Source organism: Octopus sinensis, linkage group LG11 (assembly GCF_006345805.1).
Source record: "Octopus sinensis linkage group LG11, ASM634580v1, whole genome shotgun sequence".
Classification (NCBI taxonomy): domain Eukaryota; kingdom Metazoa; phylum Mollusca; class Cephalopoda; order Octopoda; family Octopodidae; genus Octopus; species Octopus sinensis.
The window spans coordinates 25297685-25325609 of NC_043007.1; the positions used below are offsets into that span (position 1 = coordinate 25297685).

A 27925-nucleotide genomic window follows, 5' to 3' on the forward strand; every position below is an offset into this window, starting at 1 on the left:
TCTGTGTTTGTCCGCCCAATATCGCTTGACAACCGATGCTGGTGTGTTTACGTCCCCGTAACTTACCGGTTCGGCAAAAGAGACCGATAGAATAAGTACTAGGCTTACAAAGAATAAGTCCTGGGATCGATTTGCTCGACTAAAGGCGGTGCTCCAGCATGGCCACAGTCAAATGACTGAAGCAAGTAAAAAGAGTAAAGAGTAATCTGCATGCATGTATGTATGTATGGATGGCTGGCTGGATGGTGTAATATACATACAACAAAAAACAAATTATGCTTAGCTAAACACCTTACCTTCCTTATTGTTACTTTCTGAAAATTGACAGAATGCTGGCCAAAAGAAGTGTTTCCTCACTGGAATGTTCTGTGTAGAAAAAGGAAAAAACATATAAAGCAACCATATCAAGAGGGGTCCTTATACTGGTAGAAAGCATAGAAACAAATGGATCCCTAATACATCTAAATGTCTCCCTTGTTCTTTTTATCAGAATTTATGTCCTTAATGATAATGGTTGTGTGGAAAGATGTTTCTTCTTCTTGTCTTCTTACAGCATTCACCCGGGGTGGGTTGAGCTGGCTTCATTAATCCTCAATGCTGCATCTCTCACAAACGCCGACCAGACCTGGCAATTTGAGGCTAACGACCACGTGATCTCCAACCACTCCTTATTCCAGCAGCAAACGCTGTAGATTTGGGGGCCTAGGTTGGGTTCCAGATCAGCCTTGACTGTCATCAACCAAGTTTTTCGTTGTCCACCACATCGCTTTTGCCAACCCTGAAGAGGAGCTGTGGAAATTGCTTCGTAGATGAATTCTCCTGGTTGACGACGGAGAGCATGACCCAGCCAAAGCAGACGTCTTGTTAGGATGACATGTTGTTTCTACTTCAGTGTCCATTTGTTCTAATTTAATTAAATTCTATGTCTTTGTGCAGCTGAAGATTGCTCTACATTTTAAATTGATGTAATGAAATGATTGCATTGTTCAATTAAATGGAGTCGCATGAAACGATCGTACTGCTTTACCTCTGGATGTCCTTGTTGCTTATATATATATATATATATATATATAAACATCCTATAATTATGAGTATAATTATAATTAGGGTTTAGCAAAATTTGCTTCACCACATACCGAAATTTAGAAATAGTAGTTTTTAACTGCTATTCTAAATTTCGGTATGTGGTGAAGCAAATTTTGCTGAACCCTAATTATAATTACACTCATAATTATAGAATTTTTGTATAAGTTTACCGATAATGGTTCTTTTAACATACCGAACTACTTGGTAAAATTATTAATTAATTAATTGCTTTTATCCTTTATTATTATTATTATAATATATATATATATATATATGACGGGCTTCTTTCTATCTCCATCAACCAAATCCACTCACAAGACCTTGGTTGGCCCAAAGCTATAATAGAACACACCTGTCCACGATGCCATGCAGTAGGACTGAACTCGGGAAGAAAACTTCCCAATACACAGCCAATTCCTGCACCTATAAAGAATTATTTTACTAATTCTTTCTAAATTCTTCATTATTTTACCAAAGAATTTAAGTAAACATTTCATTAAAAAATATGGTCACAAAAGATTTAATATGAAGCACTTACAAGGCACTAAAGATGCAGGTTATAAAAATAAAATAAAGGAATGCTTTTCACTTACCTCAGCTGCTATTCTATTGATTAACTCCAAAGCAAAATCTAGAAATAAAACAAAAATAAACAAAGTACTTCAGTTCTATATTTAAGAGATGAGGAATTATGTACATTATTTGCATCTGATGGATATTTGTCCTCATCATGTTTGTTGTTAACACAACAATTCGACTGATATAACCTCCAGCCTTCATCAGGTGTCTTGGGGAAATTTTGAACCTGGGTTCTCATTCCTAAGGTATTTTTCAATGTTATTATTATTATTCAGGTCACTGTCTGGAATCGAACTCGGAATCTTGGGTTAGTAGCCCGCGCTCTTAACCACTATGCCATATGCTGAAACGTTGTGTTAACAACAAAGAAGATGAAGACAACTATCCATCAAATGTAAATAAAAATACTTGTTTTTATGAGTCAATCTTCATAGTTGAGGAAGTAACTAAAACCATCTATAACTGAACAGGAACAAAATGATAATATAATTGTAGGAGAGATTATTTTTTTGTCACTGAGATTTTTCTTTCAAATGTGACTGAGAGATGTTTGTGTATCATATGATATGACATCATTGCTCATTTAACCAATCAAATAATGTGTATGAATGCAGTGTATTGTTGTTGTGTCCATGTGTGGTGAGTACATAAATATTTGTGGTTCGTAGTGGATTTGTGCCAGTGACTATGTAAGTATAAGGGGGTTCCTCAAGAAAGGATATGTAAATAAATAGACAGATGGATGGATGACAGCATGGAGAAAGCGACGTTAAAGGATAATGATGATGGCTGGTTCGTACAAATGCATATATACACACATACATATATATTTCTTTACTACCCACAAGGGGCTAAACACAGAGGGGACAAACAAGGACAGACAAAGGGATTAAGTCGATTACATCGACCCCCAGTGCGTAACTGGTACTTAATTTATCAACCCCGAAAGGATGAAAGGCAAAGTCGACCTCGGCGGAATTTGAACTCAGAACGTAGTGGCAGACGAAATACTTATTTCTTTACTACCCAAAAGGGGCTAAACACAGAGGGGACAAACAAGGACAGACAAAGGGATTAAGTCGATTACATCGACCCCCAGTGCATAACTGGTACTTAATTTATCAACTCCGAAAGGATGAAAGGCAAAGTCGACCTCGGCGGAATTTGAACTTGGAACGTAACGGCAGACAAAATACGGCTACGCATTTCACCCGGCGTGCTAACGTTTCTGCCAGCTCACCGCCTTAAATAATATAAGGTTTGCACATGTGTTTGTGTGTGTGATTGGATATCTACACATACATTAGGAACTTATATTACCTAAAGCAAAAGCATCAAGCTGGCAGAAACGTTAGCATGCCAGGCGAAATGCTTAGTTGTATTTCATCTGCTGCTACATTCTGAGTTCAAATTACGCCAAGGTCAACTCTGCCTTTCATCCTTTCGGGGTCGATTAAATAAGTACCAGTTATGCACTGGAGTCGATATAATCAACTTAATCCGTTTGTCTATCCCTTCTGTGTGTAGCCCTTTGTGGGTAGTAAAGAAATAGGTATTTCATCTGCCGCTACGTTCTGAGTCCAAATTCCGCTGAGGTCAACTTTGCCTTTCATCCTTTCGGGGTCAATAAATTAAATGCCAGTTACGCACTGGGGTCAATATCATCATCATCATCATCGTTTGATGTCCCTTCTCCATGCTAGCATGGGTTGGACGGTTCGACCGGGGATCTGGGAAGCCAGAAGGCTGCACCAGGCTCAATCGACTTAATCTATTTGTCTGTCCTTGTTTGTCCCCTCTATGTGTAGCCCCTTGTGGGCAGTAAAGAAATAGGTATTTCATCTGCCGCTACGTTCTGAGTCCAAATTCCGCCGAGGTCGACTTTGCCTTTCATCCTTTCGGGGTCGATAAATTAAGTACCAGTTACGCACTGGGGTCGATGTAATCGACTTAATCTCTTTGTTCATCCCCTCTATGTTTAGCTCCTTGTGGGCAATAAAAAAATAAAAATTGTTAGCATACCAGACAAAATGCTTAGTGACATTTCATTTTTCTTTACGTTTTGAGTTCAAATTCTGCCGAGGTCAACTTTACCTTTTATCCCTCTGGGGTCGATAAAATAAGTACCAATTCAACACTGGGGGTCAATGGAATTGACTTATCCCCTTACACCTAAACTTGCAGGTCTTGTGCCAAAAATTGAAATCAATATTAACTGAATCAAATAATATAATAAAAATCTTAATACATTTTTAATATGGATGTAAAATATGAACCATGTAAGAGTTATGAGCCTCTAACTTTAGGCTCAAGCATAAATAAAAGTTCTAAGTACAAGAGAGAAAAACAGAGAGAAAGAGAGTGTGTGTGTGTGTGTGTGTGTGTATGATAAGACATCATCATCATCGTTTAACGTCCGTTTTCCGTGCTAGCACGGGTTGGACGGTTCGACCGGGGTCTGGGAAGCCAAGGACTGCACCAGGCTCCAGTCTGATCTGGCAGAGTTTCTACAGCTGGATGCCCTTCCTAACGCCAACCACTCTGCGAGGGTAGTGGGTGCTTTTTACGTGCCACCTGCACATATGCAAGATTTATCTGAAAGACACTACAACTATTTGTACAAAACTGAAGCAGGAACAATACATGATGACATGTAGCTGAATGAAGAGTCTGCATGTTCAACAATTACTTTCCTTACTGTAAACATATATTCAATAATAACTCGGTCCTTACCTGTCTTATTGTAAATATATGCCATCTGTGTGGGAAAACACAGATCGTCCTTGTTCCAGCCTTCATTTCTCATCCTGTCCACATACTCACACACTTTGTCCACTGACTGAAATATAAAACAAAGTTGAGTGAGAGTGACTGCTCATAGAGGAGCTTGCCAGTTGTAGAGTAAGTGACTGCTTGTAGAGAGAGTGAGTGCAACTGGTCATAGAGCAAGTGTCTTCTTGTAAAGTGAGTGACTGCTTGTAGAGTGAGAGGGTGACTGGTTATAGAGTGAGAAAGTGACTGGCCATAGAGTGAAAAGGTGACCGGTTGAGGAGTGACAGAATGACCAGTTGTAGAGTGATAGCGACTGGCAATAGAATGAGATGGCGTCTGGTTGTAGAGTGACTGGCCGTAGAGTGAAAAGGTGACTGGTTGAAGAATGACAGAATGACCAGTTGTAGAGTGATAGCGACTGACAGTAGAATGAGAGGGTGGCTGGTTGTAGAGAGCAGATTGACCATGGCCAAAACAGAAGGAGAGGGTGATTGCTTGTAGAGTGAAAGAGTGACTGGTTGTAGAGTACAGATTGACCAGTTGTAGGAGAGGGTGATTGCTTGTAGAGAGAGAGAGGGTGACTGGTTATAGAGTGAAAAGCTGACTGGTTGAAGAGTGACAGAATGACCAGTTGTAGAGTGATAGCGACTGACAGTAGAATGAGAGGGTGGCTGGTTGTAGAGTGAGTGTGTGATCTGCTGTAGAGTGACTGGTTGTGGGAGTGTGAGAGAGTGACCAGTCATAGACAGTGTGACTGATTGTAGAGTGAGAGAGTGACCAGCTGCTGAACAAAAATGGGCATTCAAACAGATAAAAAGATGATTCAATGTATATTTTCATTTCTTTTACTCATTTATTATTATCTATCTTTACCACATTTTAGTTTAAAGACCAGGAGCAATACCTTGACCAATTTAATTGAAATCTGAGGGGGATAACATTGCTTTCAGCATTATATGCCACAATCAAAAGCACGAAAAGGGTCACTGTCCCCATCTCATACGGCTCTTGCGATCCAGGAGCAGTTGATTAAGAATTTTCACAATCATTTGATCTTCCTAGCTCTCCTGATTTAAACCGATGGGCTACTACACCTAAAGTACCATTAAGAGGAAGACAAACTAACAACCCCAACAACTCATTATAAAGACTACCATCAGGCCCAAATATTCTACCAGTTTTATATTCAAACTGACACAATCCAGCCTTTCACACTTACCCTACAATGCCATTCAAAGCAGAAATAGTCACAGGCTACAGTAGGACTGAACCTGGAACCATGTAGTTGGGAAGCAAGCTTCTTATCACACAGCCACACCTGTTCATAATTACCTTGCACAAGCTGTATCTATTCTAAAACTGGGATTACACATTGTAAACAAGAAAGGTTATACGTACCACCTCACTTTTCACAAGAGCACGAATGAAGAAACGGCCGAGTTGTAACTCATGGTCATCCTTTTGGAGTGGTTTGGGCATCGCAGTGAAAACTTCAAAAGCTATTTGGTCATGGCCAAAACAGATCAATTGGTTGATCCAAGAAATAGCATCTTGGTTCCAGCTTCGGAATGATGACAGTTTTGGTATAAGCTTAACAAAAAATAAATAATAAATAAATAATTAAATACAGGAAACACAAAGAACATCAATTAAAATAAACTTAAAACAATATTCTGCATCAATTATTATAACTGAATGTGGTATTTAAGGCTGCAGAAGGGAAGTAACTCCCAAACAGTACTAACAAGTGAATACAACCATTCAATAGAGACCACTACTATTCACGTTGGCTTTGATTGGTCTGAGGCTATAGAAGAAGACACTTGTCCTAGGTGCCATGCAGTGGGACTGAACCTGAAACCATGTAGTTGGGAAGCAAACATCTCAACCACACAGCCACGCCTGGAGATAATATGTCAGAAAAAGAAGACTAGGGTCTCTGTTCATATTGACCACAGTTCTTCACTTGTACACACAGGCCAAAGCAAAAGGTTTCATGGAAGACTGGCAGTTGCTCATACACTCTAGCGTCCCTTCTTCATGCCATTTGAAGTATATCCAAGGGAAAGTCTGTTGACTTGGGCCAATGTGACACGACTGGCAGTGCAGTGCTTCTGTCAGAATGCAAAGAGCCAAAACACACACCAGAAAGCAACCTTCTCATCCTTCTAATAACTCCACAAATCCACTGCTCTGGATTGATACTTTTTCTTTACTGACTCTAAAAGGATGAAATGCCAAGTTGATTTTGGCTGAATTTGAACTTAGGTTGCAGAGATTTGGAAACAATACTACAAAGCATTCTAACCAATGCTCTACTGACCCTGCCAATATACCTCTTTCTTTACTACCCACAAGGGGCTAAACACAGAGAGGACAAACAAACGGATTAAGTCGATTATATCAACCCCAGTGCGTAACTGGTACTTAATTTATCGACTCCGAAAGGATGAAAGGCAAAGTCGACCTCGGTGGAATTTGAAGTCAGAACGTAACAGCAGACAAAATACCGCTAAGCATTTCTCCCGGCATGCTAACGTTTCTGCCACCTCGCCGCCTTGACCCTGCCAATATACCAATGAGTTTGTTCTGGAACCATATCACCATAATTTTTATCTTCTTTTTCTTCCCAGCTACTCCCACCTATCATTATATGAAGCAGGGTAGCCATATGTCTCCTCTAAAACAAGTAACCTGTGCTTGTCCCCCTACCATACGTTAGTCCCTCGATACTTGGCAGAAAGCTGCTTCCATCCTCTCAAATACTCCCACTACTTAATCAAGGGAACAGTTTCCTGTTTCCCTTCTTGTTTTGTTTTGCAAGTTACCTGGCAATCTCATTTGTGCTAGCGGCAAGTAAAAAGAACCTAATACAAACTGTAAAGTACCCAGCCATGGAAACCATGCAAGTATGAAAAACAGACTGATGATAATATAATATATATTATATTATAATATAATGAAATTATTGTATACAGTGCTCAGGTGCACCACAACTTGTCAAAAGTGCGTATAAAGCATATGCAGTAATGTACAAATGTCTGGAAAGTGAACAGTGTATGAGTCAGATACATGCTTGCATGTGTATGGAGGGGAGAAAATCAGGTGTAGTGTTGGTGAATCTCAGAAAGCATGGGAGTTTTGAAGGATGCAGTGCTCCAACAACTAACAACAGTTTGTTCCATGCTTCAGCAACTCTTAGCGTGAAAAAATGTTTCCTGAAGTCATGGGAGCTGTGCTGTTTTCTGACTTTGTAAACATGTCCATGGGTGTTAGACAGGTGGAGTTTGAAAAGGTGCTCAGAGTTATTGTTGGTAAGATGGCTAATAATTTTATGGGTGTCTGCCAGGTCAGCTGCCAGACGTCGGAGTTTCAATGTATCCATGCCCAGGGAAGTAAGGCATTCAGAATGATGACAAGATAGTTATTAGTGAAATGCCAGGATGGTTATTGCTGGAACACCTGTGAAAACAGTGGAACCACAACACATTGATACATAGGTGTAACTGACCTTTGATGCCATTTCTTGCTGATTGTTTTGAGCCATTTCAAAGATTAACCTCAGAAGGACAAAAGGACGGACAAGAATTCCATCATCCTCAGCTTCTTGCAGAATCTACAAAACATAATAGAAATATTTCATAACAAAAAAAATCGAAAAATTGGAGGATTATCACTATTATTATAAAACAACGTTGGAAAATTTTTTTTAAATTAAAAGGAAGAGAAATCACAATTATTGATAGGGTCATTAGAGGGCCAGGAGGAGGAGGTTGTGGTGGCGGCGACAATGACAACAAGATGAAACAAAAAAAAAAACGATCAAATTACAAAATAGTCTTACTTTCTCAACATGTTCTCCTTGGCCTTGTTCAATGTAACCACAAGCAAGAGCAACGTAGGTATCACAACTTGGTTCCAATCCAGCAGTTCTGAAGATTAAAAAATTAAGATAAGTTGTCACATAATATATATATAGATATATATCATCATCATCATCATCATCATCGTTTAACGTCCGTTCTCCATGCTAGCATGGGTTGGACGGTTCAACCAAGGATCTGGGTAGCCAGAAGGCTGCACCAGGCTCCAGCCTTATCTGGCAATGTTTCTACAGCTGGATGCCCTTCCTAACGCCAACCACTCTGTGAGTGTAGTGGGTGCTTTTTACGTGCCACCTGCACAGGTGCCAGGCGAGGCTGGCAATGGCCACGGTGGGATTGGTGTATTTTATGTGCCACCGGCACGGAAGCCAGTCGAGGCAGTGCTGGCATCGGCCACGAGTCGGATAGTGCTTTTTACGTACCACCAGACCAGGGATCCTGGCTGGTTCAATTCGATTTCGATTGCCCCAACATGTCTTCGCAAGCAAAGGGGGTTGGCATGGGTGCCTGTCGTACGGTCGGATTGGTGTATTTTACGTGCCACCGGCACGGAAGCCAGTGGAGGTGGCGCTGGCATCAGCCACGAGTCGGATAGTGCTTTTTACGTACCACCAGACCAGGGATCCTGGCTGGTTCAATTCGATTTCGAATATATATATACACCAATTTAAGGTGGCAGAATCATTAGTACACCAGGCTAATGGTTAGTAGTAATTCATCTGCCATAACATTCTGAGTTCCATCATGGTCGACTTTCTCTTTCATCCCTTTGGGATCAATAAACTAAGTAGCACTTGAACACAGGGGTTGATGTAATTGACTTAGCCCCCACCTCCCAACTTGCTGCTTCGTACGAAAAGTAAATGAAAATAATAAAAGGGTTCAACTTACTTCATGACATTCAAAATTTCTTTGGCACTTTCAGGATCCCTGGATGGAGAGAAATAAAAGAAGAGACATCAAGAAAAGCATAGGCTCTGAACATGCAAACCATTGCAACATCAAAAGCATTCCAACTCTATCTAGCTCAGATTTTACTCAGGCATAATCACATTTTTTATTAAAGCACATGTGTGTGATTTGAGAGAGATTTGGCTGCTCTTTCTAGCAGGTCTAGTATCCAGGTAGAGTTTCCCCATGTAGCATCAGCACGAGAGAGAGAGTATCCTACTGACAGGCATTCAACTTATTTCTTTATTGCCCACAAGGGGTTAAACACAGAGGGGACAAAGAAGGACAGACAAATGGATTAAAGTCGATTATATCGACCCCAGTGCGTAACTGGTACTTAATTTATCGACCCTGAAAGGATGAAAGGCAAAGTCGACCTCAGTGGAATTTGAACTCAGAATGTAGGGGCAGACGAAATACCTATTTCTTTACTACCCACAAGGGGCTAAACATAGAGGGGACAAAGAACAGACCAAGGGATTAAAGTCGATTACATCGACCCCAGTGCGTAACTGGTACTTAATTTATCGACTCCGAAAGGATGAAAGGCAAAGTCAACCTCGGCGGAATTTGAACTGAGAACGTAACAGTAGATGAAATACGGCTACGCATTTCGCCCGGCGTGCTAACGTTTCTGCCAGCTTGCTGCCTTACTGACAGACATTCAACTGTCATCATCATCACAACCATCACTTAACATCCATTTTTCATGTTGGTGGAGAGCTACACTGCATTCCTTTTGTCTGTCTTGGCATGGTCGCTATGGCTAGACAGCCTTCTTAACACCAACACACACACACCAACAATATTTAACCCTTTTGATACCAACTCTGCTGAAACCGCCTCAGGCTCTCTAGTACAAATGTCATATTTTCAAAAGTTCTGAATTAAAATCTTCCACCAAACCTTACTCACAATTTATGTTCCTAACACTAGCTTAATGATAACGAAGTTATTTTACTAAATTTTTTTGTTATATTTAAAATTAATTAAAAGAAACAGAGCATCTCAACAGAAATATGGTAACAAAAGAGTTAAATATCTGTTTCTTCATCTTTGCAAAATTTATTGAAGTAGATGTTCTGCAACCAGATAGTTTCCCTGTTGCTAATTCTTACATAACAAGCAATAGATATGCAATTCAAATCATGTTAAAGACCCTATTAGACTTTACTGCCTCGAATTTGTGTTTATAATGTCTAATGCAATAGATGTATGACAATATATCGTTTCAGCCTTTGTTACCCCCTTATGGATCAATATTGGACTTTGAAGAGTGAATTTGAAACCCTGGCACCATTTACTAGTGAGTTCAATAAGTGTCAGGAAAGATCCCTGCAGCATTTGGTCTTCAAAGCCCTTGTATCCATGGCAACAGTGTTTGGACAATGAGAAGTTTTTTCCGACTGCAGAAAGGTACTATCGTGGGATGCATTGGCACCTTTCAAAATGTGATGTAACTGTAACTTATTAAAATAAAAATAACAACAGCTCTCTTGTGAAAAGATGGTCCCTGCTTGCAATGCAACATCTCATTGAAGTAGAGAAGCCTAGTTAAAGTGGTAATGCCCTGTTAAACTGTTCCCTCATACAAAAGCAGAGTGACAACTTACCCAGCGCGGAAATGTCCAGTGATCAAAGAATTAAATACTTGTTCTCCAATTGGCAAATCAGAACTCTTCATGTGTTCAAGGATTTTACTGTCAATGTGTGAAAGAAAAGGAAATAATTAAGGAAATAAACCAATTCACTGTGGACAAATACAACAGGGGGAGGGGAAGAAAAATACTAAAATAAATAAAAATATATTCTTCACTGTCTTAGTGGAAGCTTTTTGTTTTTCATTCACTTTGACCAACAAGACATAAAAATAATATTTCCAATCTGGCCTGCCTTTAACAAACTTTGCAGACCCTTACTTGTACTTGTGACGGTGTTCAATCAGGGCGGGTTGAGCCAGCTTCTTCTCTGGTCCTGACGGCATCACGAACCATGGCGGCCCACGCTCGATGGTCCTGTGTGAGGTCACTGGAGATAGTGAGCCATTCGCGGTTCCATCTGCGCAGACCAACCACCTGCGGACCTGAGAGATCGGAGAGGTCCTCCTTTATCGTCGTTGCCCAGGTCTTCAGCTGCCCGCCCGTGCGTTTGCACCAGTTGGGAAGAGGAGGTGGGAGGAGGACATCATGAATCAGCTCACCCTCTAGATACTGAGCCTCATGACCGAACTACCTTAAGTGCCGTTGTAGAAGCACCAAAGGGAGGGGCCGGAGATTCAGGTGATGACAAAGACTGGCTGTAGGAACCCAATCAATGCATCGGCAGTGAAGAATGCGGCAAGACAGTCATCGTTTTAACAATATTTTTCATACAATTCCTATTATTTAATTATACAGTAGAATGCTAATTTCTTTTTTCATACACACTGAATGGCCATGGAGGTCCTGAAGAATAAAATAGGAATCAAAGGGGTCCATAAGTAAAAAAAACGGTTGAGAACCACTGCAAAAAAAGAGACAGACAGACAGACAGATAGAAAGAAAATCTTACCTGGCACCTTCTATGTCTCCCATTTCACAATATTGTGAAATTAGGTTTTGGTAAGTTACCTTGAACAGAGCAAAAACAGAAGGTCAGTTAGGTAGCAATACAGATATCATTCTACTTGTCACCTTAACTACAGAATGAAATCAAAAGCAAAGCTTGGGCTACAGAGCTCCTGTATCCATGGTACAACGATGTCTATTTCTTTACTGCCCACAAGGGGCTAAACACAGAGAGGACAAACAAGGACAGACAAATGGGTTAAGTCGATTATATCGACCCTAGTGCATAACTGGTACTTATTTAATCGACCCCGAAAGGATGAAAGGCAAAGTCGATCTCGGCGGAATTTGAACTCAGAACGTAACAGCAGACAAAATACCTATTTCTTTACTACCCACAAAAGGCTAAACACAGAGGGGACAAACAAGGACAGACAAACGGATTAAGTCGATTATATCGACCCCAGTGCATAACTGGTACTTATTTAATCGACCCCGAAAGGATGAAAGGCAAAGTCGACCTCGGCGGAATTTGAACTCAGAATGTAGCGGCAGACGAAATACCTATTTCTTTACTACCCACAAGGGGCTAAACACAGAGAGGACAAACAAGGACAGACAAACGGATTAAGTTGATTATATCGACCCCAGTGCATAACTGGTACTTATTTAATTGACCCCGAAAGGACGAAAGGCAAAGTTGACCTCGGCGGAATTTGAACTCAGAACGTAGCGGCAGACGAAATACCTATTTCTTTACTACCCACAAGGGGCTAAACACAGAGAGGACAAACAAGGACAGACAAACGGATTAAGTCGATTATATCGACCCCAGTGCATAACTGGTACTTATTTAATCGACCCTGAAAGGATGAAAGCCAAAGTCGACCTCGGCGGAATTTGAACTCAGAATGTAGTGGCAGACGAAATACTGCTAAGCATTTTGCCCGGCATGCTAATGTTTCTGCCAGCTTGCCTTTATGGTACAACTATGTTGAGATAATAGGAGGATTGTCTTATAATAATAACAGTATAACATCATTGTTTTAACATTCACTTTTCCAAGTTCACAAGGGTTCAATGGAATCTGCTGGGGCAGATTTTCTATGACTGGATGCCCTTCCTGTCACCAACCCTCACCTTCGGGGTTGGCGAAAGCGATGAGGTGGACAACGAAAAACCTGGCTAATGACAGTCAAGGTTGATCTGGAACCCAACTTAGGACCCCATATCTACGGCGTTCGACACTGGAATATGGATTGGTTGGAGATCATGCTGTCGTTAGCCTTAAATCGCCAGGTCTGGTCGGCGTTAGTGAGAGATGCAGCATTGAGGATGAATGAAGCCAGCTCAACCCACCCCAGATGAATGCTGTCTCAAGACAAGACAACCCTCACCTGCCGGCAAGGAAGCTAACATTTCCCCCATGTGAAATAAGGGTCGAACTCTTTATCTTCAACATAATGTTCTGTCCCCTAAAATGCAATCTTATATCAAAATCCTGATTATCATTAATCTTTTCTGAATGAAGCCAACTGGTTTGTCATGTTTCCACAGATGTTTGGATACGAAGGACACTGCTTGTACAACAGTGACACTTGTTTACAACCAACATGGGATTATTTTCATTAGACATATATGTGTCCTCATCTTGTTTGTTGTTACCACAATGTTTCAGCTGATTTACTCTCCAGCCTTCATCAGGTGTCATCATCATCATCGTTTAACGTCCATTTTCCATGCTGGCATGGGTTGGACGGTTCAACTGGGGTCTGCACCAGGCTCCCGTCTGATCTGGCAGTGCTTCCACAGCTTGATGCCCTTCCTAATGCCAACCACTCCATGAGTGTAGTGGGTGCTATTTACGTTCCACTGGCACAGGGGCCAGAGGAGGCTGGTAAAGGCCATGTTTGGATGGTGCTTTTTACATAGAATTTTGAACTCAATCCTGGGTTCTCATTCCTAAGGTATTTTTTGCTGATGTTATTATTATTTATTCAAGGCACTGCCAGGAATTGAACTCAGAATCTTGGGATTAGTAGCCTGCGCTCTTAACTATTATGCTATATGCCTGTGAGCGTAATGGTTAAGAGCACGAGCTACTAACCCCAAGATTCCGAGTACAATTCCAGGCAGTGCCTTGAATAAATAATAATAATAATAATAATAAGTGGGGGAGCATCACAGCCATGTGTTGAGAGGGATTCTTTGGGGTTTGAATAATTCACCTCTGGAAACATGGGTGTTTTGTTCAACATCCTTAAACAACCCTTATTCAGGGACCTTTTGAGCGGGATGAGTTACTAGACCAGAAGAAAATTCTAACTGGACCCCACCTGCAAGATCATGCGCTGTTTATCTTGATATGAGATCACCATGTCGCATACATATGGTTGTGATGCATGTGCCTGGTGTACCCTTATCAGACGGGTAGTCTGATGGGTATACTGGGCTTCGTATATTTTACCCCATTGTCACTTTGATGGCATGCACTGCTCTCTCACTTAATAATAATAATAATAATAATAATAATATCAGCAAAAAATACCTTAGGAATGAGAACCTGGTGTTGGGTTCAAAATTCTACCAGGATATCTGATGAAGGCTGGAGAGTAAATCAACTGAAATGTTGTGATAACAACAAACAAGATGAGGACACATATCTGTCTAATGTAAATAATGTACAGAATTCCTCATCTTTAAAATATAGAACAATATTAACATGGGATGTCAAGACAAAGAGACACCAACATATGCACACACACACACACACACACACATGATGGGCTTATCCAGTCACAAAGCTTTGGTTGGCCCAGGGCTATAGAAGAACGCTTGCCCAAAGTGCCATAAAGTGGACTGAACCCAGAACCAAGTGGTTGGTAAGCAGGCTTCTTAACCACACAACAACGCGTGTCATTGCATATTTGTAAAAAAAGAGGGACACAACAATTGGTCCCTCAGTGAAATAAGGGTTGAAATCTTGTCTTTAACAAAATGTTCTATCCCCTAAAATGTGATCTTATATCAAAATCTTCATTATTTATTTTACTATTTTATTACTTGTTTCAGTCATTTGACTGCGGCCATGCTGGAGCACCGCCTTTAGTCGAGCAAATTGATCCCAGGACTTATTCTTTGTAAGCCTAGCACATATTCTATCAATATCTTTTGCCGAACCACTAAGTAACGGGGACATAAACACACCAGCATCTGTTGTCAAGCGATGTTGGGGGGACAAACACAGACATACAAATACACACACATATATATACATATACGACAGGCTTCTTTCAGTTTCCGTCTACCAAATCCATTCACAAGGCTTTGGTCGCCCCAAGGTGCCACGCAGTGGGACTGAACCCGGAACCATGTGGTTGGTAAGCAAGCTACTTACCACACAGCCACTCCAACGCCTATCATTAACCTTCTGTGAATGAAATTTACCGATGGCTTTTACAGTGAAGAAGATGGGACCAGTTTTATGAGATACAAAATGATGTTATTACTGTGAGATATATAAAAATGTTATCTACAACTCTGTGAAAAAAAATAACTGAATTTCAATAGACAAAGAAAAATGTAATTGTGAAGCTAAGCTCTTCTTCACTGTAAAAGCCATCGGTAAATTTCATTCACAGAAGGTTAACGATAGGCATAGGAGTGGCTGTGTGGTAAGTAGCTTGCTTACCAACCACATGGTTCCGGGTTCAGTCCCACTGTGTGGCACCTTGGGCAAGTGTCTTCTACTATAGCCTCGAGCTGACCAAAGCCTTGTAAGTGGATTTGGTAGACGGAAACTGAAAGAAGCCTGTCGTATATGTATATATATATTTCTTTACTACCCACAAGGGGCTAAACACAGAGGGGACAAACAAGGACAGACAAAGGGATTAAGTCGATTACATCGACCCAGTGCGAAACTGGTACTTTATTTATCGACCATCAGGAATCATTAGTTTTTGTTTTGGGGGTTTATTTTTTCAGAAATAGTAAGAAAAAGAGAAAGAAACTTACTCGGTTTGGTTCAATTTGATTTTTTTCCATAACTGCCAAAAACTCGCTTGGTTCAAAAGAATGATTGTTCTGGAGATGGTTCCTCAATAAAGCATTATAATGAGTGACGTCAAACTGAAGACCTGTAAATTGAGAAATATAAACCTGTATGTAAAGTATTCCACAACTTTTCTTGTTGATATTGTTGCTGTTCCTAGTCTATACTCCACGTTTCTTATTTCTTTATTGACCACAAAGGGGCTAAACACAGAGGGGACATACAAGGACAGACAAATGGATTAAGTTGATTACATCGATCGCAGTGCATAACTGGTACTTAATTTATCAACCCTGAAAGGATGAAAGGTAAAGTTGACCTTGGCAGAATTTGAACTCAGAATGTAACGGCAGATGAAATACCTATTTCCTTACTACCTACAAGGGGCTAAACACAGAGTGGACAAACAAGGACAGACAAATGGATTAAGTTGATTACATCGATCCCAGTGCATAACTGGTACTTATTTAATCGACCCCGAAAGGATGAAAGGCAAAGTCGACCTGATATCATAATGATAATGATATTAGTAATGGTGGAGGCAGTAAAGAAAATAATGAAGGTGATAATACTGTTTCAAATTTTAGCACAAGGCCAGCAATTTCAAGGAATGGAGTAAGTCAATTACATTGATCCCAGTGCTCAACTGGTACTTGTTTTATCCATTCCGTAAAGATGAAAGGCAAAGTCGACCCCAGCAGCATCTGAACTCAAATGTAAAGATGGATGAAATGCCGCTAAGCATTTAGCCCAGTGTGTTAAAGATTCTGCCAGTTCATTGCCCTAATCAAGACGGTAATATTGATGTCAGTGATGATGATGGTGATGGTAACAATGGTGACATTAAGGCGGCGAGCTGGCAGAGGTGGCATATAAGGTGGTGAACTGGCAGAAACGTTAGCACGCCAGGCGAAATGCGTAGCCATACTTCATCTGCTGTTACGTTCTGGGTTCAAATTCCGCCGAGGTCGCCTTTCATCCTTTTGGGGTCGATAAATTAAGTACCAGTTACGCACTGGGGTCGATGTAATCAACTTAATCTGTTTGTCTGTCCTTGTTTGTCCCCTCGGTGTTTAGCCCCTTGTGGGTAGTAAAGAAATAGGTAACAATTAATGGTGACAATGATAATGAAAAATGTAGTGCGACACGATGAGAAGAACTGAAATATAAAATGAAGTGAAATGAATTTACCATATTCTTGGAACTTATCCCAAGTTTTCAGGGTAGTCTCTGACCGAAATTTTGGATGTTCATCGAACAAACTGGAACCGAGGGATCGCAGCAGTAACAGGGCTTGAGCTGATGTTACAGTTCCTGTTTTAGACAACAAAATACAATTAAACATTTTTGAGTAATTAACACATACACATTCATGCAACAATATGATTAATTTCTCACTTACACGAAAACCTACAAATTTTAGGAAATGGAATGACATGGAATGGTCAATCGCATCCATCCCTACCCCAGCAGATGTCTGGTTCTTTAGCGTTTCAACTGTGTGAGAATGTGTGTGTGTATGTAAAAGGGAGGTATGTGAATGTTTGTTTGTGTGTGTGTGTGTGCAATGGAAGTGGGATGGTGAACATTCAACACTGAAAAGAAAAATCAAACAGTGTTTCAACTCTGTGTGAGTATATGTGTGTGCGTGTACAAGGGAAGTATGTGAATGTTAGTATGGATCAACGTCACATCTCAAAATACAACCACTAGATTACATTCAGAAGTGTATTAATTTGAATCACCATCCATATTCTATCTTCTGTCCATATTTATATATAAAATACTACAATTAGCTGTCATTTTTGACAGCACCAGGCCAGCTAGTAATAATAATAATAATAATAATAATAATCCTTCCTACTATAGGCACAGGGCCTGAATTTTGGGGGGAGGGTGTAAGTCAATTACAGCAACTCCAGTGTGCAACTGGTACTTATTGACTCCAAAGGAATGAAAGGCAAAGTTGACCCCAGCGGAATTTGAATTAAACAACATACAGATGGATGAAATGCCACTGAGCATTCTGCTCATGCTAATGATTCTGCCTTGGTAATAATAATAATAATAATATTTTATCATTCACAGGAATGGCTGTGTGGTGAAGATGCTAGCTTTGCGACCGTGTGATTTCAGGTTCAGTCCCACTATGTGGTACCTTGGGCAAGTGCTTGGGCTGACCAATGCCATATGAGTGAATTTGGTACATGGAAACTGTATGGAAGATTGTCGTGTGCACGAGTGTGTGGGTGTGTCTTTGCGTTTGACCACAGCACTGCTTGACAACTGGTGTTGGTTTGTTTACATCCCTGAAATTTAGTGGTTCAGCAAAAGTGGTTAATAGAATAAAAACCAGACTTTAAAAAATAAGTACTGGCATCAATTTGGACCCTTCAAGGTGGTGTCCCAGCATGGTTGCAGACCAAAGGCTAAAAGAAGTAAAAGATAAAATGTAAAGGAGAATGAAAAGCAAAGTTTCTTTCTGACTGTGAAAAGCCCAAATCATTTCCCAGTTTGCTTATTATTGGGTTCCCTTTACTGGTTGGATTTTCAGGAAAAGACCGGATGCCCCTGGGAGCTCCTCTATGCTGACGACCTTGCTCTAATTGCTGAGTCACTATCAGAACTAGATGAGAAGTTTCAGGTGTGGAAACAAGGATTAGAATCAACGTGGGACCATAACCTTGTATCCTAAGCCAGGGGTGTAACCAGCCCACTTATGCATACCTTCCCTTCATTGGACACTGCTTGCGAAGACTTGTTGAGGCAAGTGAAATTGGAATTGAAAGCAAATTCGATGACTGGCATCCGTGCTAATGGAGCACTAAGAGCACCATCTGAGCGTGATTGTTGCCAGAGCAGCTAACTGGCGTTCGTGCCGGTGGCACATAAAAAGCATCATTCGAGTGTGATTGTTAGCAGCATTGCCTTACTGGCACTTGTGCCGGTGTGCAGCTGACACGTAAAAAAAAAAAAAACACGATTTTCTACGACTGTTGCCAGTACCGCCTGACTGGCCCTCATGCTGGTGGCACGTAAAAAGCACCCACTACACTCTTGGAATGGTTGGCGATAGGAAGGGCATCGAGCTGTAGAAACTCTGCCAGATCAAGATTGGAGTCCGGTGCAGCCATCTGGTTTGCCAGTCCTCAGTCAAATCGTCCAACCCATGCTAGCATGGAAAGGGGACGTTAAACGATGATGATGATGATGATGATGATGAATACCCAAGATTGCATAACAGATTTGAGATAATACTGAAATATGGTTCTCTTCCTTGGCAAAAGCCAAACACTGAAATAGCATTAGTGAAAGAGCAAAATGTTTTGGCATGTACCTGCTTTGTTGATTTCATCCATGAAGTCCCGGACTTGATTGTAAGACACTCGACCAAATCTATAAAGATTAGTCTCAACGCTGACCATAAGTCGTTCAGTATTATTCCTGCGAGTGGGAACAAAGTCATTATTCATGACAAGGGGAGCAGCTTCAGCCTGGGTGCTCGCACACCTATAAGTAAAACAAATATGATTAATGACAATATATAAAACTGGAATATGTATATGCAAGTGTGGAGATATATATGTGTGCATGTGTATGTGTGTATACATGGAATGGAATGGAAGCACTCCGTCGGTTACGACGACGAGGGTTCCGGTTGATCCGAATCAACGGAACAGCCTGCTCGTGAAATTAACATGTAAGTGGCTGAGCACTCCACAGACATGTGCACCCTTGACGTAGTTCTCGGAGATATTCAGCGTGACACAGAGAGTGACAAGGCCGGCCCCTTGAAATACAGGTACAACAGAAACAGGAAGTAAGAGTGAGAGAAAGTTGTGGGGAAAGAGTACAGCAGGGATCACCACCATCCCCTGCCGGAGCCTCGTGGAACTTTTTAGGTGTTTTCGCTCAATAAACACTCACAACGCTCGGTCTAGGAATCGAAACCGCGATCCTATGACCGCGAGTCCGCTGCCCTAACCACTGGGCCATTGCGCCTCCACTGTGTATACATGCACGCATATACACACACCTATAACAAATATGATTAATATGTGACGACATGCAAATTCATGAAGCGTTCCATATTTTTTAGACACAGGCATGGCTGCGTGCTAAGAAGCTTGCTTCCCAACCCCATGGTTCCAGGTTCAGTCCCACTGCATGGCATCTTGGGCAAGTGTCTTCTACTATAGCCTCAAGCCAACTAAAGCCTTGTGAGATTTGGTACATGGAAACTGAAAGAAGCCCATCACACATACATACATATATATGTATGTATGTGTGTGTGTATGTCTGTATCAGTGTTTGTCCTCCCCATCACTGGTGTTGGTATGTTTATGTTCCTGTGACTTAGTGGTACAGCAAAGAGACTGATAGAGTAAGTAATAGGTTTAAAAGAATAAGTCCTAGGAGTGATTTGTTCAACTAAAATACTCTTCAAGGTGGTACTCCAGCATGGCCATAGTCAAATGACTGAAATGAATAAAAGACTATAAAAAAAGGAATACGTGTGTGTGTGTGCGCGCATAGTCCAAAACTTTTAAAAGAAAAAAACACTAAATAAAAGAACAACAAACAGCAAAAATGGAAGAAGTCTTTGATGTTTCAAGTCTATACTCTTCCACAGAAAGGTTAGAAGATTATTGGAGAAAGTAGACTGTGTATGGCAGAAGCACAGGAACAACTTAGTGGTGATGGACAGGGACAGCGCTCCTGTGCCCTTGTTTGAACAGATTTTGTCTTTAGTTCTGATGAGTGCCCTCACGCCCTCCTCCAAGATCCAAGAATCTGAACCAAGAGGAGAGCCGGTTTAGTTTCCAACGACTTGAGAGGAGCGGGAGTATATGGTTACAGGTTATTTCCAGGAAGAGACCTCAGCACCAATGGAAGGTCAAGCGGAGGAAGCTAGATCTCCGAACTCAACAATTGACCCTAGTGGAAGAGGGCAATGCCAGATGGACTGGCTAGAAAGGTGCAACTCTAATGACATTGGAACAAACGGAATTCCGTTGCAACCCATCTTCCAGGCTTCGCATGTCGCTCCAGGTAGTGCCGCAGCAGAAGGATTTTAGGCCGTAGTGCATGGGGTTCATTTACCTTTTAAGATGGTAGTGCAATTTGAGGAAGATTTGGCTGTTATTTCTAGCATTATGAACAACCACAAATGGACTCCTGTCAAATGTTTTTCCTTTTTTAAATATACTTAAATATGATTTGAGAGGAGTCAAGCGGCTATTTCTAACAAATTGAGTAACCACGTGGATAATCCCCCATCCTTTGTTTTATAATAAGGTATTAGTTTTATTTTAAATCTTAAATGCATGAGAAGCCTGCCACGAGACGACAGGAAAGTTCAGATGCATATACGTGGTCGTTCGATCTGCTGGAAATAGCAACCAAGTTTCACTCAAGCCCGACAGTGTCAAAGAAAAAGAAAAGAAAGGGAATAAAGAAAGAAAAGGTCGCATTAAATACATAACGTAGTTCTAGACATTCACAGTAGACGATATGGTTGCGGCTGAATGCTAGTTCGGAGTTGACCTGTAGCTAAACAAGATAATTTGAAAAGGAAGGCACGTCCTTTTTATAGAGAGGAACCGTCTTAGAATGGATATCAGATTTGGGCGATCTTTCGTCTCTAGTAGACCTTTCCGTCGATTACACAACATACTGTCTGTCTCCCACACCCCATCAAACACACACACACACACACACACATGTACATCAATGCTCCCATGCACGGTAACTTCAAAAGAACTTCCCTCGTCATACAATCGCTTTCTCTTAGTCTCTTTCGCTCTCATTACTTCAAAAGTTCCCGCAAGCCCATATGTAAAAAAAAAAAAAATTTTTTACGGAAATCGACGGAAAGGTCTACTAGAGACGAAAGATTGACCAGATTTGTTTAGGATTTTTTTAAAATACTAAATATTATAAAATAGAGTGTCTGTGAAGGCCAAAAAATTTCTTTTTTTTTATCATATATTTTTTATTCCGTCATAAAATCCAAAGTAACACAAACAGCGTTAAGAGAATAGTTGTATGGAAGAAAAAGAAGCAACTAATAATTTGACATGGCAGAAGAATATCTATGCAAAATAAACAGATTTTAATCACAAAAGGACATCTTTTTGATCAACCTTGAAAAAAAATGTAAAATGCGGAGACTGACAAAACTGGAAAAAGTACGAGAGAAAGAGGAAAAACGGTAAAAGGTTATAGGGGTCAGATTGTATGTCACGGATTTTAAAAGGGTTTTTAGCATACAGAATAAAACTAATATGTAATCTATTAAGATTTATTCTTCTTTAGATGTAAATGGGAGGCTATGGGAGCTAATAAAATATAAACGAAGAATGAGAAATCATAAAAATCGATTCAGGGCGAAATAAAAATAATTTCCTGTGATAAATGTATTTGTTAATAACAACAATTAAGGATCATAATTATATTATAATTAGTAAGTGCTAATCGAAGAGAAAGCAAAGATGTTAATCGGACGTATTTTCCCTTATCAATAACATTTGCCGGTAAAGAAGCTATTTAGATGCGCACATGCTTTTTATACCACTCAATGGACCCTTCCCAATTAATTATCACTAGATGTATATATAGACGTGTGTGTATATTCAAATCTCAAGTAAATTTACTTGAATGTTATTTAACATTTACTATACAAGCTACTTTTGAATGCGTAAATGCTTTCATTTTTAAGGGAATCTAGCGTGTGCCCTTCTAAATTAACGATCCCTACACCTGTACGTATGTATGTGCGCGTGTTCAAATCTCGACTAAGTTTACCTGAATATGGCTGGATTTTTTGGAAAACATGTTTGTCTTTCCAAACAGACACTTCTGGTGAGAGGCGATTGTCTGGTGAAATGTGAAGTAAAAGATGGTAAGATTCTGCAGATCCGAGCAGCTCGCACCAACGATGCCATGTTGTAGAAGTGGTCGCCCTCTAAATGAAGGGCAATGACATTCACAAACTATGTACCTGCCTTGCAAATGTTCCGGTCGGATTAACTGTATAAACACTCTATCGGAAATATTTTTGCTCTTATTTACCATTTTATTATTTTTTTAAATAGAAAAAAGACGAAATATCTTTATAAGATGAAAATTCTTCAGCCTATTAACCTGATTTTTAGGGAAATAAGTCGGGCAGTTTAACACAACCGGTAATACGCCGGACACATGTTTTGCGTTATTATTTACGTTCCTTCACGTTTTGTGTTCAAATCACTCTGCAGTCAATTTAGTTGGCTTTCGGCCTTCAGAATAAGAAGATAATGTAAAATAACTAGTAGAGAATTAGAGTCGATTTAATCACAACAAAAACTGAGATTTGTGCGACTACAGTAAACGCTTAAGAAAAAAAAACTCACTTTAATCAAATACTTAGTAATTTTTTAATGAAGAAAAGGCAATTTATTAATAAGTTTCTGTCTTGATTATTTACATAACTAACATTATTAATCACGATTTACAAATGTAAATATTAAAAATGACCAAAAATTAGTGTAATTAATAGTAATATACACTCTTCATTTTGTTTAGACTGCATAAAAATGACTTTCACATAGACCCAACAGATTAGGAACGTGCATAGTAAAGAATATTCCTCTAATAAAGCACTAATCCCAAATTATAGGTCGTGGTATAATTCTGAAAGGGTTAAGGCTGAGAGCTGGCAGAAACGTTAGCACGCGGGGTGAAATGCGTAGCCGTATTTCGTCTGCCATTACGTTCTGAGTTCAAATTCCGCCGAGGTCGACTTTACCTTTCATCCTTTCGGGAGTCGATTAAATAAGTACCAGTTACGCACTGGGGTCGATATAATCGACTTTATCCGTTTGTTTGTCTCCTCTGTGTTTACCCCCTTGTGGGTAGTAAATAAATAGGTATTTCATCTGCCGCTACGTTCTGAGTTCAAATTCCGCCGAGGTCGACTTTACCTTTCATTCTTTCGGGGTCGATTAAATAAGTACCAGTTACGCACTGGGTAGTGAAGAAATAAAGTATAATTCTGAAAGGGTTGCGAATACAGATATTGTTTCTTTCGTTGTCATTCACATGGGGGGGAAATGAGTAAAAAAGAAATAAAGGTACACACACACTTTCCCCAGGCTTACATATCACACCAGGATATAATTTTACTTCTGAAAATACTGACAAAAAGTTAAAATGTTCGTGAATATAAATCATCTGAGGTGCAGCACAATAGTTACTGCAAACAAAACTGAGGAATATTTCTGAACAAATTAGCAAATGTTAAGCACATGTTATTCGTTTTCTTTAAATATTTATAAAGGAGGCGGGGTCGATTTAAAAAAAATTATATTCAAAAGAAAAGTGGGTGTAGTTTTGTCCAGATAGGTCGCGATGTTAAAAATTAAGAATCACAGTTAAATGATAAGCTAAATGTGCAAGAATTTTTGCAGGAAATATCCTTCAGATCTCCCCTGACCCTCGAAAGTCAGATCTTGTGCAAATGTTAGAACCCAATATCTCTCTTTTACTTGTTTCAGTCATTTGACTGCGGCCATGCTGGAGCACCGCCTTTAGTCGAGCAAATCGACCCCGGAACTTTTTCTTTGTAAGCCCAGTACTTATTCTATCGGTCTCTTCTGCCGAACCGCTAAGTGACGGGGACGTAAACACACCAGCATCGGTTGTCAAGCAATGCTAAGGGGACAAACACAGACACACAAACACACACACATACATATATATATACATATATACGACAGGCTTCTTTCAGTTTCCGTCTACCAAATCCACTCACAAGGCATTGGTCGGCCCGGGGCTATAGCAGAAGACACTTGCCCAAGATGCCACGCAGTGGGACTGAACCCGGAACCATGTGGTTGGTAAGCAAGCTACTTACCACACAGCCACTCAGAATTATAATCAGTCGTGATTGAACAATTACTGTGCTGATGACGTCTATTGCGACAGAAACAAATGCACAATGCTATCTTCTTTTTGCATCAATTGTAGTTCGTCTATGTTGTTGCTATTTTATCTTTTCTTTAAATTAACCTCTAACTCAGGTAACCTTATATATATATATATATATATATAATATATATATATATATATATATATATATATATCCTTCGAAACGTTTAGTAGATGAAATCTTAGCGACTGAAGAAGGGGATTTTTCGTTGTGCTTATTGTCCTGTATCTCTCCCTTTTTTTTTTTTTTTGCTTGTCTTGTTCCTTGGTTTATGTCTATGTGTTTCGTCTCTCTATGTGTTCGACGTCTTTTTGGTGTCCTGTACACATATATGCGTGTATATGTACATGTAGAGGTAGGTACGTACATATATGTTTATATATATGCATATATTCTATTTTATTAACATATATATATATATATATATATATATATATATATATATACTAGCAGTATCGCCCGGCGTTGCTCGGGTTTGTAAGGGAAATAACTATATAAGCATTTTTAGAGAGTTATAGCCCAAATATAGCAAAAAAATGTATTAAAAATGGAAAAAAAATTATGGTAAATTTTTTTTAAATCGTTGACTCATCGTAGACAGTTTTAGAGAGTTACTTCCCTTATATAATAGCGAAAAAATGCATTAAAATGGAAAAAAATTATGGTAAATTTTTTTTAAATCGTAGACTCATCGTAGACGCGCGCTAATACCCAGAAGGGCTTGATATGAATCACGACTATAAGATACCCGGTTTTGGTTAAACTGCACCGCAAAATGTGGGAATAGTTAGGAATCTAAATCGCAGGAGACAGACACACAACTTGACTTTTATATATAAAGATATGTTTACTTCTATTTTTACGATGGCTAGGATTTTTGTTTTTAGCACGTCGAAAGACTTCGTAAAGATACCATTGTTAGTTCGCGCTTCGGGAGAGAGTAACGAGAAGAGCTCTTTCTCAGAGGTCATTTTACTGAGTTTTGTTTTTTTAATTTTTATTTTTAATTCTGAACACCGAAATTTTCTGCAAAGTGCGTAGATTCCCTTGACTTTTTGAACAGAATTAAAACTAGGCGTGGCTAGTATAGTAAGAAGTCTGCTTCTCAGGTACATGGTTCCGGGTTTACTCCCTCCCACGCAGTGGAACTAAATCCGGAATTATCATCTTCTGTAGCCCTGGGCCCGCTTGTTAGTGGATATGTCAGACCGAAACTCAAAGAACCCTCGCGTTTGTGTGTGTGTGCGTGCGTGTGTGTGTTTGTGTATGTGTGTGTGTGTGTGCGTGCGCGTGTGTATGTAAGAATGTATGTTTTCGTGCTTGTGTTGTCTCCCACCACAGCTTGACAACCAGTGTTGGCTTGGTTTCTTTACGTTCCCATAACTTGGCGATTCGGCAAAAAGAGACTGATAGAATAAGTACCAGGCTCAGAAAAAAATTACTGGGGTCGATTTGTTCGACTAAACTCTTCAAAGCATTGTCCCAGCATGGTCGGGACAAGATTACAGATAAAAGACACTTTTGTATGGAATTTATAGTATAACAAAATGTTTACAAAAGTATTAAAGTATATTCCTAATTAATTCCTTAAAGATTATTTTCCCATTATGAAACTCGAAGAACTCTACTTCGATCGACAGTAAAACAAAGAATTTCCCATTAAAATCAAAAGTCAGGGTGAATTTTCTTGTCAGCCAAGCTCGTGTTCCAAGTTGTGGAGTAGACGAGTAAAGGGAAATAACTGTATTTATATCGTCGTCCAACCAGTGGATTTGTTCTTGCTATTCTTTAGTTCTATGACTGCCCTGATTAAACAGACCCAGTCAAAAGACATTCCGACCTTAAGATAATAGGTTGACTGGATTTGAAAGATATCTCTTGCGGTTTCAACGATCACGTTGAAGATCTTCTGTGTTGCATAAAGTGAAATGCTTAAGATACTCACTTTTCATTCACGTTGTTCTGTGTTCGATTTCAGTACGAGGCACCTTCAGTGGATCCTAGCTTTCTGGGAGAAACTGGTTTGGGGGAGACTGAGAAGAACGCGTCGGTTAAATTGTACCCATAATTTTAAGGTTTGGCCTTGTAACACTTTTATGCCAATTCCACTTGAGAATTACGATAAGGGTGCACGTGACTTTGGAATACTCAACCACTTACCCGCTAATTCGGTTTAGCAGGAAGTTCAATTGATCGAACGACTGAATACTCATTGTCGAAATCAGCAGAGGTTAATATATTTCAGTCGTTGAAGTTTAATCCAGTAGACTCATGATCAAAGGAGCTGTGGTTTGTAGGTGTTAGGAATGGTAGCCAGCCATAGAAACCATTCCAAAGCAGATACTGCCAAACCACCGTCCAGCCCATCCCAGCATGAAAAACTGGCACTCCGTCGGTTACGACGAGGAGTGTTCTAGTTAATCCGATCAACAAAACAGTCTGCTTGTGAAATTAACGAGCAAGTGGTTGAGCACTCCACAGACACGTGTACCCTTAATGTAGATCTTAGTGAGATCCGGTGCTACAAAGAATGTAACAAGGCTGGCCCTTTGAATTACAGGTACTACTCATTTTTGCCAGCTGAGTGGACTGGAATAATGTGGAGAAATAAAGTATCTTGCTTAAGGACACAGCATGCTGCTGGCTATCGAACCACGATCACGAGCCTAATGTCCCTAATCACTAAGCCTTGTACATTCTAGTATGAGTATAGACATTAAATGGTGATAATACAAGGCTGATTGGCTTGAGAGGTTAGCTTCTCAACTACATGGTTTTGGGTTCAATTCTGCAGTATGGTGCCTTAACCCTTTAGTGTTCTGATTATTCTATCAAACATAATGCTTATTGATTCACATTGATTTCAATTAATCATGCATTATCTCATATCTTCAAGATCTTGATGGTGTAATTACCTAATGTAGAATAACATTGTAAGGTAGGTGTGAGAGCCTGGATCTGGTCAGTTTGAACATAAAACAGATTAAATATTTTGGCCGGATATGGCCAGTTTATATACTAAAGGGTTAAGCAAGAGTCTTCAGTTATAGCCCATTTATCAAATCCACTCACATGGCTTTGA

The 27925-nt window shown here is 39.9% G+C and overlaps 1 protein-coding gene across 1 annotated transcript in view; it reads right to left on the reverse strand.

The window, feature by feature from the left end:
• Nucleotides 1–22819, reverse strand: part of LOC115217287 (leucine-rich PPR motif-containing protein, mitochondrial) — a 65349-nt gene extending 42530 nt beyond the window's left edge. The window contains exons 1-12 of the mRNA XM_029786930.2: nt 22680–22819; nt 19210–19382; nt 17064–17186; nt 15836–15957; nt 11823–11881; nt 10886–10972; nt 9213–9251; nt 8282–8369; nt 7949–8053; nt 5844–6027; nt 1680–1717; nt 297–366 (exon numbers count right to left, since the gene is read on the reverse strand). Of these exons, the coding sequence (XP_029642790.1) occupies nt 297–366; nt 1680–1717; nt 5844–6027; nt 7949–8053; nt 8282–8369; nt 9213–9251; nt 10886–10972; nt 11823–11881; nt 15836–15957; nt 17064–17186; nt 19210–19382; nt 22680–22819 (1228 nt within the window). The remainder of the gene's footprint in view (nt 1–296; nt 367–1679; nt 1718–5843; nt 6028–7948; nt 8054–8281; nt 8370–9212; nt 9252–10885; nt 10973–11822; nt 11882–15835; nt 15958–17063; nt 17187–19209; nt 19383–22679) is intronic.
• Between the last annotated feature and the right edge of the window lie 5106 nt (nt 22820–27925).